Source organism: Notamacropus eugenii, chromosome 5 (assembly GCF_028372415.1).
Source record: "Notamacropus eugenii isolate mMacEug1 chromosome 5, mMacEug1.pri_v2, whole genome shotgun sequence".
Taxonomy (NCBI): domain Eukaryota; kingdom Metazoa; phylum Chordata; class Mammalia; order Diprotodontia; family Macropodidae; genus Notamacropus; species Notamacropus eugenii.
Window position 1 is genome coordinate 45,127,787 of NC_092876.1, and position 17,572 is coordinate 45,145,358.

At 46.0% G+C, this 17,572-nt stretch overlaps 1 protein-coding gene and 1 long non-coding RNA gene across 3 annotated transcripts in view; one reads left to right on the top strand and one right to left on the bottom strand.

The window, feature by feature from the left end:
- DNAJC11 (DnaJ heat shock protein family (Hsp40) member C11) overlaps window positions 1-16,258 on the bottom strand; it is a 77,842-nt gene extending 61,584 nt beyond the window's left edge. Inside the window, exon 1 of one of the 2 annotated variants that reach the window (XM_072608737.1) lies at window positions 15,940-16,258. Coding sequence is in view for 1 of the 2 variants with exons in the window: in XM_072608736.1 (XP_072464837.1) it covers window positions 13,138-13,209 (72 nt within the window). In the remaining variant the exon portion in view is untranslated. Of the gene's footprint in view, window positions 1-13,137; window positions 13,344-15,939 lie in introns of those variants that run through there. The other variant, XM_072608736.1, reaches the window with a different exon arrangement.
- LOC140504136 (uncharacterized) lies at window positions 15,994-17,551 on the top strand. Its single transcript, XR_011966973.1, has 2 exons — window positions 15,994-16,083; window positions 17,233-17,551. It is a non-coding gene; the product is annotated as an uncharacterized lncRNA (long non-coding RNA).
- Window positions 17,552-17,572: the final 21 nt, after the last annotated feature.

Genomic DNA, 17,572 nt, shown 5'->3' on the forward strand with positions numbered 1-17,572 from the left:
GATCAGCAGACGCTGGGGTTTGGCCAGGAGTGCGATGGAGTGTTAACCCTGGGAAGAATATGCACTCAGCAAGACAAATCTGATCCATACCAGGGCACTGTGATCTCATGTAGGTGACAGGAACAGATGCCAACTGGCAGCTCTGTCACTCACTATCCAATCTAGTGATGACTAAGGAGATGACCTGTCTCTAGAGGGTGTTGTTTCAGGATAAGGAGCAGTCACAGCTCCTAGGTGCAATACTGAGAAAAGGGGCAAGTTCAGAAGCCAGCAGCAGCATGTGAGTAACCTGGACCCCCAAGAAGAGAAGAGGATATGTGTTTCAGCTTTTAGCCCAATTTGAAGCCTACAGAGTTATGCAGACCAAAGTGAAGCCTGCAGTTTTCTCACTCAGAACCAAAAGTGCTTCCCTGCTAGAAGCCAATGGCCAAGTCCAGCAGCAATCAACTACTGCTCACCTGTAAATCAGATGATAACTGCACTGATCTCACAAGATTGTGAGGATCAGATGAGATATTTGTAAAAAGCACTTAGTACAGTATCTGGCACACAGAAGGTATTATTTAAATGCTTTTTTCCTTCGTTTTCCCTGTTCAGATCCAAATTGAGGTCCTGAACTTTCAGAGCTCAGACGGGGTGCAACAATCAAACTGTACCTTGGAGCAGACCACTTTGGGAGCACTGAAAACTTGCAGGTCCTCACACTATCCCTAAGAACCAGGAGTAATATAACATTCCATACCATAAGAAAGCAGCAGGAGGGCTAACCAGACCTTCCCTCCACAGGTCTAACAGCCCTAACATAAAGTCCAAAGTCAAGAAGTAGACTACAAAAAAGAGCAAACAGAAAGAAATCCACTATAAAAAGCTATCATGGTGGCAAGGTTATTTGAAACAAAGAATTCTCTCAAAAGAAAATGACTCCAAAACAGCTTCAAGCAAAATCTCAAAGGAAAATAAAGCTTGGACACAAATTCAACTAGAATGCCCGGAAGAGATGAACAAGAGTTTAAAATGCTTTTACAAATGAGTAGAGAGCACTAGAGGAAAAAAATGGAAAAGAAGAGCTTTGGAAGAAAGAATTGGAAAGAGATTCTCTAGATAGCTAGTCCCTTCCAATTCTAGGATTCTATGAACCATGAGATTGGAAGGAGTATGAAAAGAGAATAAAAGGGTAAGGGCTGAACTTTGAAGAAAGAGACCCCTACTTGTATTTTTGTTTTCTACCACCACACCAGGGAACAACTTCACTAAGTGCATTATCCACTGTAAGAAATATTTCCTTTTACAGTATTTCTCCTAAAACAATCTGCTTCATCGGATACCCCCACTGTTCAAGTGTTCTGTGACTTGGTGAGAAATTCAATGTTCACACCACCCAGGGGAAGAAAACGGGGACTTTTGGACAAGGACAGATTTTTTTTAAAAAGACTCTTCTGTCAGGAAAGATCAAAGTTGAAGAGTCATCCAAACATACACAACCGGATTTGAACCAGGAGACCTACGTGTGATTCTTAGTTCTGCCACTGTGTAGCCTTAGGTCAGAGTTTCCTTATAAGAAAAAGGAAGGGGGAGGAAGTATGCTAGATGGAACCAGCTCTAAATCAACATAATCTCAAAATGCTAACACAAAAAGACATCCTTTGAAACCAGAGCACAGTAAACTTAGGACAAATAAAATTTGTTAAACTCTTTATTTACTCTAAGAGTAGGCAAGACACTTCAACTCTCTCAGTTTCAGTTTCTTCATATGTCAAAGGAGAGTTAGACTAGATCAGTAGTGTCAAACTTAAAGAGACCTTCCCACAGAAAATCACATATTAACATTATCTATGTTTTGTGGTATTTTTATTTATTTTGTTAACAATCTCCATTACACTTTAATCTGGCTCTGGTTCCATCAGAGATCCCATTCCATCTCTAAATGCAATGATCTTAGAATAGGAAGAATATATAAATGGCCTCCCAAGAGGCTAACTATAGATGACTACTTGAAGAAGCTGGGCTGGACCTCAATTTTAAGGCTGATCATTATCTTCCTGGCCAAGCACATGCTTTTGGTATCTACTGCACCAGAGGTACCAGTGGGGGAGTGGACCCTGGATGCCAAGTTTTATCTTCCCATAACAACAAACCAAGGCTAGAGATAAGATGAAGAGAACTCATTCTCTTTTGGTTCCAACATCCTTCCATCTGATTTTCAGCACATTTTAGCTACAGTAGCAAATATCAGGTCAATGTGTTGCCTGAACAAGCCTATGAGAACCTGGAATTTCTATGCTGGGTCATTGGATCAATGATGTAGAGCTGGAAAGTACCTCAGGGACATCTCATCTAACCCCCTCAAGAAATTACATTCTGTTGGGTGGATACAACATGTTCACAAGAAAGTAAATACAGATGTATATATACAAAGTAAACATAAAGCTGTTTTTGGTGGTGGTGGTGAGGCCCCAAATAGGAAAGGACTCTAGAAGGTGACAAAATTTAGGTTGAGCCTTAAAAGGAGTTAGGGTTTCAAAGACATAGAGAGAAAGAAGAACATTCCAAACATTGGGGCCCTTGGGCCAATGTAGGGAGGTGGGAGATGGTATGTCACATACAAGAACAGAATGCAGGCCAGTGGGCTGAGAATTCAGAGGGAATAACATATAATCAGACTGGAAAGATGGGTTCTATAAGGCTGGATTGTGTAGAGCTTTAAAAGCCCAGAAGGAGAGAGATTTTATCCTCAGGATTTAGGAGTCACTAGAGAAGGAAGTGACTAAATCTATACTTTATGATTGGTCTGAAGAGTGTGTGGGGTGGAAGGACCAAGTGACAGCTAAGGATGAAGAGCCATGGAACGTTTGGGGGCAGAAGGAAAGACACCAAAGGAGAAGGAAAAGCTGAAAAATGAGAGAGAGAATGAGGATAACTGAAGGAACAAGTTCTACAGGATCTACAGGATGAAGAGCACAAGGAGAGGGCCACTTCATCCTCTGAGACTGTAGCAAAAGGTAAAATGGAAGTGGTATGAAGTGTGGACTTTGGAAGCCTGGACAAATGGCTTCAAATGCTTTGAGTAAAATATCTGTTCATCTTCTGAGAGGGAGGGAGTATCAAAGAGCTGTTGCAGGAGTGTGATAGAGTTAATCAGGGAAGAAGAAAGGGTAGTAGTGCAGTCGGATAGGCCCAATGGAGATTAGACAGCATAAATGTATAGGGATTCCAGCCAACATGGTTGCGACTTTCTCTAGCGATATACAGCAGGAATCCGGGGTTGGGGTTTGGGTTTGGAGATGGCTAAATGATGGCAAAACAATGGGATTCAAGAGTAGAAGGCAGTATGAAAGATTAACTAAAGGATCAGGATTTTGAAGAGAAGAAAATGAGAGCAAAGCAGAGGTGATAACCTAAGGGAGGACTGTCTGCCTGGAGGTTACAGTAAAGCTAAAGAATTGTTTCAGGATGTGAGGCGCAGCAAAGAAGAAAGGACAAGTTCTATGTGGTCAGAGAAAGGAATTTCAGAGGGGATGTGGGACACTTGTGAGTGATGATGAAGCTATCCCAGATATGACCATCCCTATGTGTGGGAGATGACTGAGACGAGCTGAAAAGCCTCTTGATGAAGGTGAAAGAGGCAAGTGTAAAAGCTGACTCGAAGCTTAACATCCAAAAACATAACATCTTGGCAACAAGTCCCATCACTTACTGGCAAACAGAGGGAGAAGAAATGGAAGCAGGGTCAGATTTTATATTCTTGTGCTCAGAGTTCATTGCAGATGGTGACTGCAGCCATGAAATTAAACAATGCTTGCTCTTCAGAAGGAAGTTCTGGCAAATCTGGACAGCACACTAAAAAGCAGAGATATCACCTTGCCAACAAAGGTCCATATAGTCAAAGCTATGGTTTTTCCAGTAGAAATGTATGGCTGTGAGAGTTGGACTACAAGAAAAAAAAAACATCTCAGAATCAATGCTTTCAAACTGTGATGCTGGAGAAGACTTTTGAGAGTCCCCAGGACAGATATCATATCATTCAATACTTAAATTAATTCAGACTATTCACTGGAAGATCAAATTTAATTTAGTTTAAGCTGAAGCTCAAATACTTTGGCCGCATAATGAGAAGAAGGGACTCTCTGGAAGAGACCCTGATATTGGGAAAGAATGAAGGCAAAAGGAAAAGGGGACAGCAGAGGATGAGATGGATAGGCAGTGTCATGGAAGCAATGAACATGAGCTTGGACAGACTTTGGGAACTTGTGGAGGACAGAAGGACCTGGCATGTCATGGTCATGCAGTCATGAACAGCTGCAACTGAACAACAACTTATAAGTGAGTTAGACAGAAGGTACAGATCGTGAGAGCTGAGGAGGTGAAAGAACTGAGAATTAAAGGCATCTGAGGGGACATTAACATGCAAAATGAAGTTCCTGAGCATAAAGAAAAGACTGGAGTAGAAAACAAGACTGTGATCCAGACAATGAACTTCTTGAGAATGTAGGGAGAACGAAGGACCCAGGGAGGTGAGTCAGTCAGTCGATAAACATTTATTAAGTGCCTATTATGAGTCAAGCTAAACACTTGGGGATACAAAGAAAGGCAAAAAATAGAAATGCACAATCCAAAGGGGAAGATAACATGCAAATAACTACGCAGAAATAATACAGGGATTTGAAAGAGGACAATACTGGGATATAAATAGGGTAACATTTGGAGGCACTGAACTTCCAAAGATGAGTAAAAATGCTGGGGGGGGAGAGTCCAGAAGCAGGTCTAGCCCTCCTCCTGGCTCAGTGAGGGAGGGTTGAGGGAAGGTACATCCAGTACTGGAGAGGGTGGCAAGGGATACAGAGTTTTGTGGGATGAGCCAGGCTTTTACAACCATAAGAAAACAGAAAGTGCACAAGAGGACAAAGTCTAACATAAAGGGCAGTTTATTAACAATAGGCTGGAGGTTCAGAGGGCACACTGGAAGAGAAGAGTACTTGGTCACACCAAATCTTGACCTTCTTATAATATATCCCTGTTTGATCTGGAATTTCATTACTTAATGAAGTGCTCCGAACTTAAGAGATTTCATTATGTACTCTTCATATGCAAAAATTTTCTTGACTCAGCAAATGAGTCAAGCAAGAACAGAGATGATGTTGTCGCATCCGAAAAGATCCTTCTCAGCTGAACTGCAATGACCAAGAACAGCTGGCGAACCAACACTTGTCCCTCCAAGGAGAAGTGGAAGATGACAGTGGCAGCGTGGTCATGCACTGTCAGATGGCTGGTGACTTTTACTGAGAGGTTTCCTTTGTTATAAGGGAGGGTTGAATGGGAGGAAGAACATCAGGGAAAATAAAACACAAAGTATATCAACAAAACTTTTAAGAAGAAGAGATCCTGTCCCAAGTTGTGAATTCTCCAAGTCTATAGAGACTGAGGGTTATCCTTGTCTGAAAAATAGGAATAAACTAATCCAACTCCTAACAGTACACACGCTCTTTTGCTGGTTCAGCTGTTTCAGTCATGTCTGACTCTCTGTGATCCCATATGAGATTTTCTTGGCAGAGACACTGAAGTGGTTTGCCATTTCCTTCTCCTGCTCATTTTACAGATGAGGAAACTGAGGCAAAAAAGATTAAGTGACTTGCCCAGGGTCACACAGCGAGGAAGTGCCTGAGGCTGGATTTGAACTCAGGAAGATGAGTCTTCCTGACTCCAAGCCCATCACTCTATCCACTATGCCATCAGACATACTCTAGAGTTAAGTAAAGCATGATGCTTTTTTGTCTCATCTTCTTTTCCCCAGCTATGTAACTGGACTCAGAAGGTTTTTATAACATTATGGACTCTTCACTGGATCTAACCTTAGCAATCTTGTAGTTCAAACCCCACACCACCTCTCCCCCCCATACATGAATCCATCCTACAAGGGGAGACAACACTGTTGTATAATGGGAAGAGAAATGAATTTAAAATCAAAAGGCCTTGGTTTAAGGCCAGGTTAGGTGTCTTAAATTATATTGGCCAAGTCACTTGCCTCCTCTGGATCTCAGTTTCTTCACTGCTAAAATGAACAAGCTCTACTTCTGATACTACATCCTCCCACCCTAAAAGTCACAGAATCATAGGATAAAGATCTGGAAAGGACTTTAGGCCACGGAATCCAGTACCCTCATTAGACAGATGTGGCCCTAAGGAGTTAAATGACTCCCTGGGATCCCACAGGTACTAAGTGTTGGTGACAGGATTAAAATTCAGGTCTTCCTGACTCCAAGTCTACTCTAAGTCTTCATCTACAATCTGAGGAACTCCTCATCAGGAAGAGGCAGGAGAAAGACTTAGTCTGGGAGGGTCCTTTTTGAAGCATCAACTATTTCAAAAACTAGAAAAATAGCTTTTATATAAATGGGCAGCAAGAGAGAAGATCCTATTGATGTTAATGGGCAACTGTGAGAATTCTAGAAGGCAGAACTCTCTAGGAGCTTCCTAATATGGGGAATACAGGAAGTAAATTTTAATAACTTGATAGAAATAGCATTTTAAATAGTATGCTATTTAAATAAAAGAACAGAGACCTATGACCTAGGGAATAAAGGAATCTGGGCTTTTCCTCAAAATTCTGGCTTACTGAGGGGTGATTCTCTTCCTGTTCTTTTTTTCCCTTAATGATTTATTATAAATAATACTGAACATCAACACAATTAAACTTACTTTGCAACTGTTTAAAATTCCCCTCTTGATTCACTGCCTTGTTGTGGTAGAGGGGCTTGTGTAGCTCAATGAAACTCTAGGTTGTGCCACGAGGGGTTACCCAAGATAGACAGGTTATAGTAGGCAGTTCTGACAAAAGATGATCCACTGGAGAAGGAAATGGCAAGCTACTCCAGTCATCTCTTCCAAGAAAACCTCATCAACAGTATTAAAATGATAAAAGAGATGACAACAGAAGATGGGCAACAGGTGTCTGGTGATGATGAAAAGAGAGTCCAATGCTGTAAAAGATCAGTATCACATAATGTAAGATCTATGAACCAAGGTAAGCTAGACGTGGTCAAATAGGAGATAGACAGATTAAACATTAATATCTTGAATATCAGTGAACTCAAATGGACAGGAATGGGTGAATTTAATTCATTACATATACTACTGTGGGCAAGAATCCTTTGGAAGAAATGGAGTAGCCCTCATAGTCAATAAAAGGGGAGAAAAGCAGTACTGAGGCATAATCTCAAAAATGGCCAAATGGTATCTGTTTGAATCTAAGGCAAACCATTCAGTATCACAGAAATACAAGTCAATCCTTCAAACACTGACAATGAAGAGGTCAAAGTTGATCAGTTCTATGAAGACCTAAAACATCTTATAGAAATAACACCAAAAAAAGATGTCACATTCACCACAACTGGAAATAACATGCAAGTTTGGCTTTGGAGTACCAAAATGAAGCAGAGCAAAAATGGAGTTTTGTCAAGATAACTAATTGATCATAGCAAACTTCTTTTCAACAACCCAAAAGGTGACTCTACACATGAACATCACCAGATGGTCAATACTGATACCAGACTATAACATAATTTGCAGCCAAAGGTGGAGAAGCTCTACAGAATCAATTAAAACATGACCTAGGGCTGACTACTGCTTAGATTATAAGCTTCTTATTGCAAAATTCAGACTTAAATTGAAGACGGTAGGAAAACCATCAAACCATAATATAGGTATGACCTAAATAATATCCCTTATGAATATGAAGTGGAAGAGATGAACAGATTTAAGGGATTAGATCTGGTACAGTACCTGAAGAACTACGGACAGAGGTTTGCAATACTGTACAGGAGGTAGCAACAAAAAACATTCCAGAGAAAAAGAAGAGCAAGATGGCTATCTGATGAGGCTTTACAAATAGCAAGGAAAGAAGAAAAGGGAAAGGAGAAAGGGAAATATATATCCAACTGAATGCAGAATTCTAGAGAACAGGAAAGAGTAATAAGGTTTTTTTAAATGAACAATGCAAAGAAATAAAAAAGTAGAATGGGAAAGACAAGGTCTCTTTAAGAAAACTAGAGATATCAAGGGAATGTTTCAATCCCCCAAAATGGGACATAATAAAAGACAAAAATGGTAGGAACTTAACAGAAGCAGAGGAGATTAAAAAGAGGCTGCAAGAACACATGGCAGAAACATCACTGACAACCACCATGGTGTAGTTATTGATATAGAGCCAGACATCCTGGAGAATCAAATCAAGTGGGTCCTAGGAAGCACTGCTAACAATAAGGCTAGTGAAAGTGAAGGAATTTCAGCTGAGCTATTTAAAATCCTAAAAGGTGATGCTATTCAAGTGCTGCACTCAATATGCCAGCAAATTCGGAAAACTCCACAGTGTTCACTGAATTTGAAAAAGCAGTTTACATCTCAATCCTAAAGAAGGGCCATGCCAAAGAATATTTAAATTACCCCCAAATTGTGCTTATTTCACAGGCCGGCAAGATTATGCTTAAGATTCTGCAAGTGAGGCTTCAGCAACATGTGAACCAGAGGAGCTAGCTGGTTTTCTGAGAGGCAGAAGAACTAGAGACCAAATTGCCAACATTCACTGGATTATGGAGAAAGCAAAGGAGTTCCAGAAAAATATCTACTTCTGCTTCATTGACTACACTAAAAAGCCTTTGACTATGTAGATCACAAGAAAATGTGACAAGTCCTTAAAGAGATGAGAATCACTTTACTTGTCTCCTAAGGAACCTTTATATGGACCAAGAAACAACAGTTCGAACTAAACATGGAACAATTGATGGGTTTAAGACTGGAAAAGGAATACAACAGGGCTATATATTGTCACTTTGTTTATTTAACTTGTATGCAGAGTATATCATATGAAATGCCAGGCTGAAAGAATTAAAGAGCCAGAATTAAGGTTGTCAGGAGAAATATATCGACAATCTCAGATATGCAGATGATACTACTCATGGTAGAAAGTGAAGAGGAATTAAGAAGTTTCTTAATAAGAGTGAAAGAGGAGGTTGTAAAAACTGGCTTGAAGCTTAACATAAAAAAACCCTAAGATCTTGGCAACCAGACCCATCACTTCCTGGTGAAAAGAGGGAGAAGAAATGGAAGCAGTGTTACACTTTATATTCATGTGCTCAAAGATCATTGCAAATGGTGACTGCAACCATGAAATCAGATGCTTATTCCTTAGAAGGAAAGTTCTGGCAAATATGGACAGCATACCAAAAACAGAGACATCACCAAGCCAATAAAGGTCCAAATAGTCAAAGCTATGGTTTTTCTAGCAGTAACATATGGCTGTTAGAGTTGGACTGTAAGGAAAACTGAGCATCGCAGAATCAATGCTCTTGAACTGTGGTGCTGGAGACAACTTTTGAGATTCCCTTAGACAGAGATCAAATTAGTCAATATTTACAGAAATTAATTCAAACTACTAACTGGAAGGTCAAATACTAAAGCTGAAGTTCAAATATTTTGGCCACATAATGAGAAAGATGGGACTCTCTGCAAGAGACCCTGATGCTGGGAAAGAATGAAGGCAAAAGGAAAAGGGGACAGCAGAGGATAAGATGGATAGACAGTGTCATGGAAGCAATGATCATGAGCTAGGACAGCCTTTGGGAGATAGTGGAAGACAGAAGGGCTTGGCATGCTATGAACCCACAGGTCATGAAAAGTTAGGCATGACTGACTGAGCAAACAACACCACCCATGAAATGTCTTAATAAGCAGCAGTTCGATGGCACAGTGGGCAGTGTGCTGGTCTGGAGCTCCGAAGATGGGAGTTTTTTTAATACTACTTCAGAGCACTTATTAGCTGCACAACCCAGGACAAGTTTCTTCCCTTCTCTGTGCTTGAATTTACTCCACTGTAAAACAAGGGGGTTGGACTGGTTAGCCCAAGGCCCCTTTCAGTACTAAACAGAGCTATAATCTCCACGCACATCACTCTAAATCTTAATCTTAATTCTTTGTCCATTCATTCTTCTTCTTATATTGTGGTCACTAGTATGTACTCTGTTCTTGTAGTAATGTGGAAAAATGAAATCACATCCATTCACTTTTATTGGCAACTTCTTTTTGCCCAGAAGAAAAGAATTACCACTGAATAAAACTATGGTAAACTAATGGCAAATCCAAACTGCCTATGATTTACTGACCTGTCTTTTTAAAAATTTCACATCTCTAACACATAAGTATGACATAAAACCAGAAATCCAGTTTGTTCTTTGCAGTTTATGCTAAAGTGAATTTCAGACATTGAGAATACTGGGGAATTTCTATAGAAGCAAAGTATTAGGACTTTTAATTTTTATAAAACTGTATAGATCAACAACATAGTGATTGACTATGAGGGAATCATTTCACGAAGGTACAGGCAAAGAATCACTCAGATCTTGAGCACCTCTCCACTAAGCATCTGACACACTCAATGAGAAATGCCCAGAGAGTCATAAATCACATTCCCAATGGGAGATGGGCTGATGAAGACTCCACTCCAAAAAGGGGAAGTCTAAGATACACAGAGAAAGTGAGTCATTAATAATAACTGACAAGCTTGTCGTGCTTTAGAATGCGCAAAGCGCTTTCCACATATTTTCTCATTTGAGTCTCACAACAATCCTATAGGGCAGAGACTATGGATCTTGTGGTCATCTGAGAAGTAAAGAAATGAAGGTTCATCATAGACTACAGGATAAGCACCTAGTGATCAGAATACAGTTTGGTTGGTTGTCTGATGGTCTCCTGTTTCATTCACCAGACTATAAACTTGAGAGAAGATCTTAAATGTGAAAAATGGATTAAAATGAAATGTGATTTCTATACATTTCATCTCTCAAACTACTTCCACATGAGATGTCTCAAACAGAGCTGGTAAACACTCACCCCTAGAACTCTGAAAACTACATAACTAAACCACACTGATGTGAATGAATCCCTTCTCCCACGGTTCTGTCCAAGTATCAAATTGGAGAACACAAGACTGAACAGCCCAGAGAGCCAGAGATGTCAATACCACTTTTCTGTCAGCTAAACCAGGTTTCTAAACTAAATATCAATAGTTTTACATATGGCACAGTGAAAAGAGTGATGGATTTGTAGCCAGAGGGCCTGGGTCTGAGGCCCTCTCCAGGCCTCAGTTTCTTCAACTGTACCATGATGTATTTGAACCAGATGATCTCCAAGGTTTCTTCACACTCTAAAGTGATGTGTCTACATTCGTAAACTGTTTAATCATGTCTATTTAGCTGCCTGTTTTGGCTACCATTATCCTTACAAATAGCTACTTGTCCTGAACAGGTACAGATTTTTCTCCTGTGAAGAGTAATTGAGGTTGAATTCACTTATTTCACCAGTTGTGTGCTTACTAAAAAAGAAGACAAGCTGAGAAAATGTTTCAGTGGTACGGACATTTTTAGTACTGACGTAAATGAGAATCAGAGAGCGTCAGAGCTGAAATAGCCTTAAGAGTCTGCAGACTATTGACACTATCAACTTAAAGACTCGAGTCTAGTCCAGTGTTCTTTTACAAATGAGGAAATTGATGTGCCCAAGGTCAGACTTTGAATGTCAGAACCAGGATGTAGAAGCAACAGGCTTCAGTCTGTGGTCTGGTACTGCTCAACACTAGCAAGATTTCATTTTACTGCCAGAAAACATAAAATATAGAACTAAGGGCCAAGCAATACATGACACAGTGAGAACAAGAAGTCATAATACCCTTGTCCCCTCTCATGCCATTGGCCAAGGATGTTCTCCCTGATCAGTACCAAAATACTGTACTAAGACTGACGGATTGTGGAGGCAGATAGGAGACAGAGGGAAGAACACTGGTTCCAGAGTCAACAGACCTAGATTCAGTTTCCTCTTCCGATGCTTACTATCTGGGTGACCTTGAGCAAGTTGACCCATCTCCCTGTGTGTGTTTTCTCATCTGAAAAATAAGGGGGTCAGACCTGATGGTCTCTGAAGTCCCTTCTGGATCCAGATTTGTCCAGACTCTATGACTAAGATTAGGAAACTGAGGCCCAGAGAAGGGACTTGTCCAAGGTCAAACAGGTGGGAAAGCAAATGGAGGAGCCAACCAGATTCAAACCAAGGTCTGCCGACGACCAATCGACGACCAATCGGGTCCTTCTGAGGAATGTTTATTAATAGCCTTTAGAAGGAGGAAAGAAAAAAAGAAAACACTGACCCTGAAGTCACAAAACCAGGGTTCAATGTCCCTGTTTCCACATTTACTACTTATGTGACCTTGGGCAGGTAATTTCTGAGCACCAATTTTCTCATCTGTAAAATGGGGATGATCATACTTGTATTCCCTAGCTCATGCTGCTCTGGCAGCTTACTTCTACTGGGGCGATCCTGGGCAAACCACTTTCCTTCTAGGGGCTTTGTGTCCTCCTCTGTAAACAGGACAGTGCTGGACCACAGGGTCTCTAAAGTCCCTCCAGCTCTGAGGTCCGGATCCTCAGGCCTTGTCGGCTCTGGAAGCCCAGGCTCTAAGACCCCTTCCAGGTCTGGCATTTATAATGAGCTCAGGTCCCTCCCCAGGTGAGCCATTCAAAGCGCTCAGGTGGGACACTCACGGCTTTCAAGCCCCTCCCCACATGGGGCACTGAATACTCTCGGGTACCTCTCCAGGTGAGACATTAATGACTTTCATGCCACTCCACAGGTGAGACATTCAAGGCCCCAGGTGGGACATTCAAGGCCCCTCCCCAGGTGGGGCATTCAAGGCCCCAGGTGGGACGTTCAAGGTCCCTCCCCAGGTGGGACACTGAATACTCTCGGGTACCTCTCCAGGTGAGACATTAATGACTTTCATGCCACTCCACAGGTGGGACGTTCAAGGCCCCTCCCCAGGTGGGACATTCAGGGCCCTCAGGTGGCTCCCCAGGTGGGACATTCGGGGCTCTCCGGCCCCTCCCCCAGGCTGTCCTCGGGAGGCCGGGGCCGGGGGCGCTTGACTCCCGGCAGCCCGCGCGGAGGCTCGGGGCAGGGCCGGCGTGGGGTGGGGGGGCCCCGCACGCGGCCTCCGCGTCCTGGCCGCTCCCGGGCGCCCGGCGGCGGCGGCGGGGCCCTCGGCCGGGGCAGCGTCCCCCGCTCGCCCCCCTGGAGGGCTCGGCGGCCCGCGGGCCTCACCTCCCGGCGCACGTTCAGCAGCGAGTAATAGTCTTCGTTGTCCAGCTCCTCCTCTACCAAGGCCGCCGCCATCTTCCCGACCTTTCACCCCGGCGGACGGGAAGGTCCGCTCACCGGAGGGAGGCGTGACACCTCCTCTTCCTCCCGCCCCGGAACCCAAGGGGCCCGGGCTCCGCAGAGGGACAGCGCGCGGCTCTCCACAGCGGCCCCTGGCGGCTCGGAGCCGCAGCGCAGGCGCAGGCGCGGGGGCCTCCCGGCTAATTCCGCTCCACCTGTCCAACCAAACCTAGCGGCGCGCATGCGTCATTGCGCCCGCGGAAGGGAGGAGGAGGAGGAGGAGGAGGAGGAAGAGCCGCGGGGATGAGGGCGGACTCGTGGCCTGCGGCCCACGGACTGACTGACCCACTGACCGGACCGCTCCGGAGGGCCGGGCGCTGCTCACCGCAGCTGTTACCTGCCCCCCCTCCACCCCGGAACTTAATAAACAGCGCCCCCAGCCTTGGGGTCAGAGATGCCCCCCCGGCCCCCTGGCGGCCCCCCATGGCCATCCGGTGCCCCTTGAGGCCCGGATCCAAAGGAGGAGGGGACCTCAAAAGGCACCCCCATTTTACAGAAGGGAAAGTGAGCGCTGGGAGGGGCTCCCAAGGTCAGCCCCCTCCCTTCAATTCCCGGAGGAGGAAACCGAGGCACAGAGAGGGGAAAGGACCGGCCCAAGGTCACACGGAGAACGGGGGCATCGGCAGCTCTCCAGGACCTCCTGGGAGAACGGACTCCATCGTCCCTTTGCCCCCAGGGCAGAGAGCTGGCTGATGCGTACGCAGCCAGGGGGAGAGATGAACCCCTTCTCTGCGCAGCCCCAAATTATCCCCCACCCCCAGCAAGGGGCTTCTTTGGCCCCCACCTGCTGACCTCCCTGGGCTGCTGCTCTCCTGGAAACCTGGAGAGGGACCCCCCCAGGCTTTGACCCCCACCTGCTGACCTCCCTGGGCTGCTGCTCTCCTGGAAACCTGGAGAGAGACCCCCCCCCAGGCTGTGACCCCCACCTGCTGACCTCCCTGGGCTGCTGCTCTCCTGGAAACCTGGAGAGGGACCCCCCCAGGCTGTGACCCCCACCTGCTGACCTCCCTGGGCTGCTGCTCTCCTGGAAACCTGGAGAGAGACCCCCCCCCCCCCCAGGCTGTGACACCCACCTGCTGACCTCCCTGGGCTGCTGCTCTCCTGGAAACCTGGAGAGAGACCCCCCCCCCAGGCTGTGACCCCCACCTGCTGACCTCCCTGGGCTGCTGCTCTCCTGGAAACCTGGAGAGGGACCCCCCCAGGCTTTGACCCCCACCTGCTGACCTCCCTGGGCTGCTGCTCTCCTGGAAACCTGGAGAGAGACCCCCCCCCCCAGGCTGTGACCCCCACCTGCTGACCTCCCTGGGCTGCTGCTCTCCTGGAAACCTGGAGAGGGACCCCCCAGGCTGTGACCCCCACCTGCTGACCTCCCTGGGCTGCTGCTCTCCTGGAAACCTGGAGAGAGACCCCCCCCCCAGGCTTTGACCCCCACCTGCTGACCTCCCTGGGCTGCTGCTCTCCTGGAAACCTAGAGAGACCGCCCCAGGCTGTGACCCCCACCTGCTGACCTCCCTGGGCTGCTGCTCTCCTGGAAACCTGGAGAGAGACCCCCCCCCCCAGGCTGTGACCCCCACCTGCTGACCTCCCTGGGCTGCTGCTCTCCTGGAAACCTGGAGAGGGACCCCCCAGGCTGTGACCCCCACCTGCTGACCTCCCTGGGCTGCTGCTCTCCTGGAAACCTGGAGAGAGACCCCCCCCCAGGCTGTGACCCCCACCTGCTGACCTCCCTGGGCTGCTGCTCTCCTGGAAACCTGGAGAGGGACCCCCCCCCCAGGCTGTGACACCCACCTGCTGACCTCCCTGGGCTGCTGCTCTCCTGGAAACCTGGAGAGGGACCCCCCCCCCAGGCTGTGACACCCACCTGCTGACCTCCCTGGGCTGCTGCTCTCCTGGAAACCTGGAGAGGGACCCCCCAGGCTGTGACCCCCACCTGCTGACCTCCCTGGGCTGCTGCTCTCCTGGAAACCTGGAGAGGGACCCCCCAGGCTGTGACACCCACCTGCTGACCTCCCTGGGCTGCTGCTCTCCTGGAAACCTGGAGAGGGACCCCCCCAGGCTTTGACCCCCACCTGCTGACCTCCCTGGGCTGCTGCTCTCCTGGAAACCTAGAGAGACCCCCCCAGGCTGTGACCCCCACCTGCTGACCTCCCTGGGCTGCTGCTCTCCTGGAAACCTGGAGAGGGACCCCCCAGGCTGTGACCCCCACCTGCTGACCTCCCTGGGCTGCTGCTCTCCTGGAAACCTAGAGAGACCCCCCCAGGCTGTGACCCCCACCTGCTGACCTCCCTGGGCTGCTGCTCTCCTGGAAACCTGGAGAGGGACCCCCCAGGCTTTGACCCCCACCTGCTGACCTCCCTGGGCTGCTGCTCTCCTGGAAACCTAGAGAGACCCCCCCAGGCTGTGACCCCCACCTGCTGACCTCCCTGGGCTGCTGCTCTCCTGGAAACCTAGAGAGACCCCCCCAGGCTGTGACCCCCACCTGCTGACCTCCCTGGGCTGCTGCTCTCCTGGAAACCTAGAGAGACCCCCCCCAGGCTGTGACCCCCACCTGCTGACCTCCCTGGGCTGCTGCTCTCCTGGAAACCTGGAGAGGGACCCCCCAGGCTGTGACCCCCACCTGCTGACCTCCCTGGGCTGCAGCTCTCTTGGAACCTGGAGAGAGATGCCCCAGGCTTTGGCCCCCACCTGCCTGATAGGCTTCTCCTTTCCCCTAGGTCTCTTGGCTCTTCCTCCGTGGATGGGCAGGAAGGGCCCCCTCGCCTTGGTTTTTCATTGCTGCCATAGATTTTTATGAACACCTTCTCATTATCTTGCTGCCTGCATGCTGAGGTAGTGCCCATTTGGTTCCCCAGCAATAATTGTCCCTGGCAGCCTTTCCCTACCTACAACCCTGTATTCCAAAGAGTCATTTTCATGTAAATTTCTACCTCATAATTTGGCTGTGGAGCCTAATTAATTTAAACCTGGTGCCTGTCATTTTGGTGAATTATTAAAAATGTCTTGGTTACAATAATCTGAATTATTCAAGTGTCTTAGAAATTACACAATAATCAAGAGAAAGGTGGACAGGTCTTGCCGCCCTGCCCTGGAGACCCATTTGGTACATACTGACCTGGTCTAGCACCTTATTGTTTTTCAAGAAAGCTTGTTGTTCCTAACTAACCATCCTTTCCCCGACCATTCCTTTGCCCTTCACAAGTAGGCCTCCTGGGAAGCTTCAACCACCTGCCTACAGGTTTGAGAAGTTGATTTCTTTCATTTCCTAATTTTTGTCCAGATGTGCACCATATGGGCCTATGTGACAACCCTTCCAGTAATCCAGCCCTCTTAGGATCCTTTAGCATGAGACATTTGAGTATGTTTGGGACAGGGTGTCTAGGAATTAAGTCAATTCTGAACAGACCACTACTCCAGTCTAATGAATTAAGTGCTAGTTTCTTTAGATTCGAGAGCCCTCCCCTGACAATGGGGAACCATTCTGGTGTCTTATAGGAATTTTCTCTTTTTTCCTCCTCAAAATGATATTAGATTCAAGGACTGAACTACTTGATGGAATTTTCTACATTTTTTGTGAATCTTTTATGTGGTGAAAAAAAATTTATACCAAAATATCCACAGTTTTGAAATGGATTCCCTTTTCCCTTGAATTTAAGAATATTAATTAGGCTGTAGTTCATGCTCAGATGGAGGTAACTAAGGCAGCTCCGTGGAGAGAGCTCTGGGCCTCGAATCAGGAAGACCCGAATTCAAAATGTGATGTCAGATTTATTCATTGTGTGACTGTGGGCAAGTCACTTAACCTCTCTTTACCTCAATGCACCAAAAAAGGAAATGACAAACTCCTCCGGTATCTTTGCCAAGGAAACCCCAAGGACAGGATTGGTGTGCTATATAGTCCATGTGGTCATGAAGGGTCAACCACAACTCAACAACCTCCTCTTATAAAACACTGCTTTGTAATTCCCTTCTCTGTTTTAGGCTAAGCTGACTCTGGGAGTTGCTGAATGGAGGAAGACTTGGGTTCTAGTCTCACATATACCTTGTGACCTTGGTCAAGTTACAGCCTTGGTTTATTCATCAGTAAAGTGGAAGTCATAACATGTCCCTCAGAGGAATGCTCGGGGAATCAAATGAAATAATGTGCATAAAGATACTTTCTAAACTAAAGTGCTGTACAAATGTTAGGTATTACTACCTAAATAAAACACCCTATTTCAAGTAAACCTAGGACTAAATTTCTGTGATGGAGAAAGATCTGTTTTTTATCGTCACTGGAATAAAGTGTGTAGAAACTCAAGGGTTCTCTCCATTTGTCTTC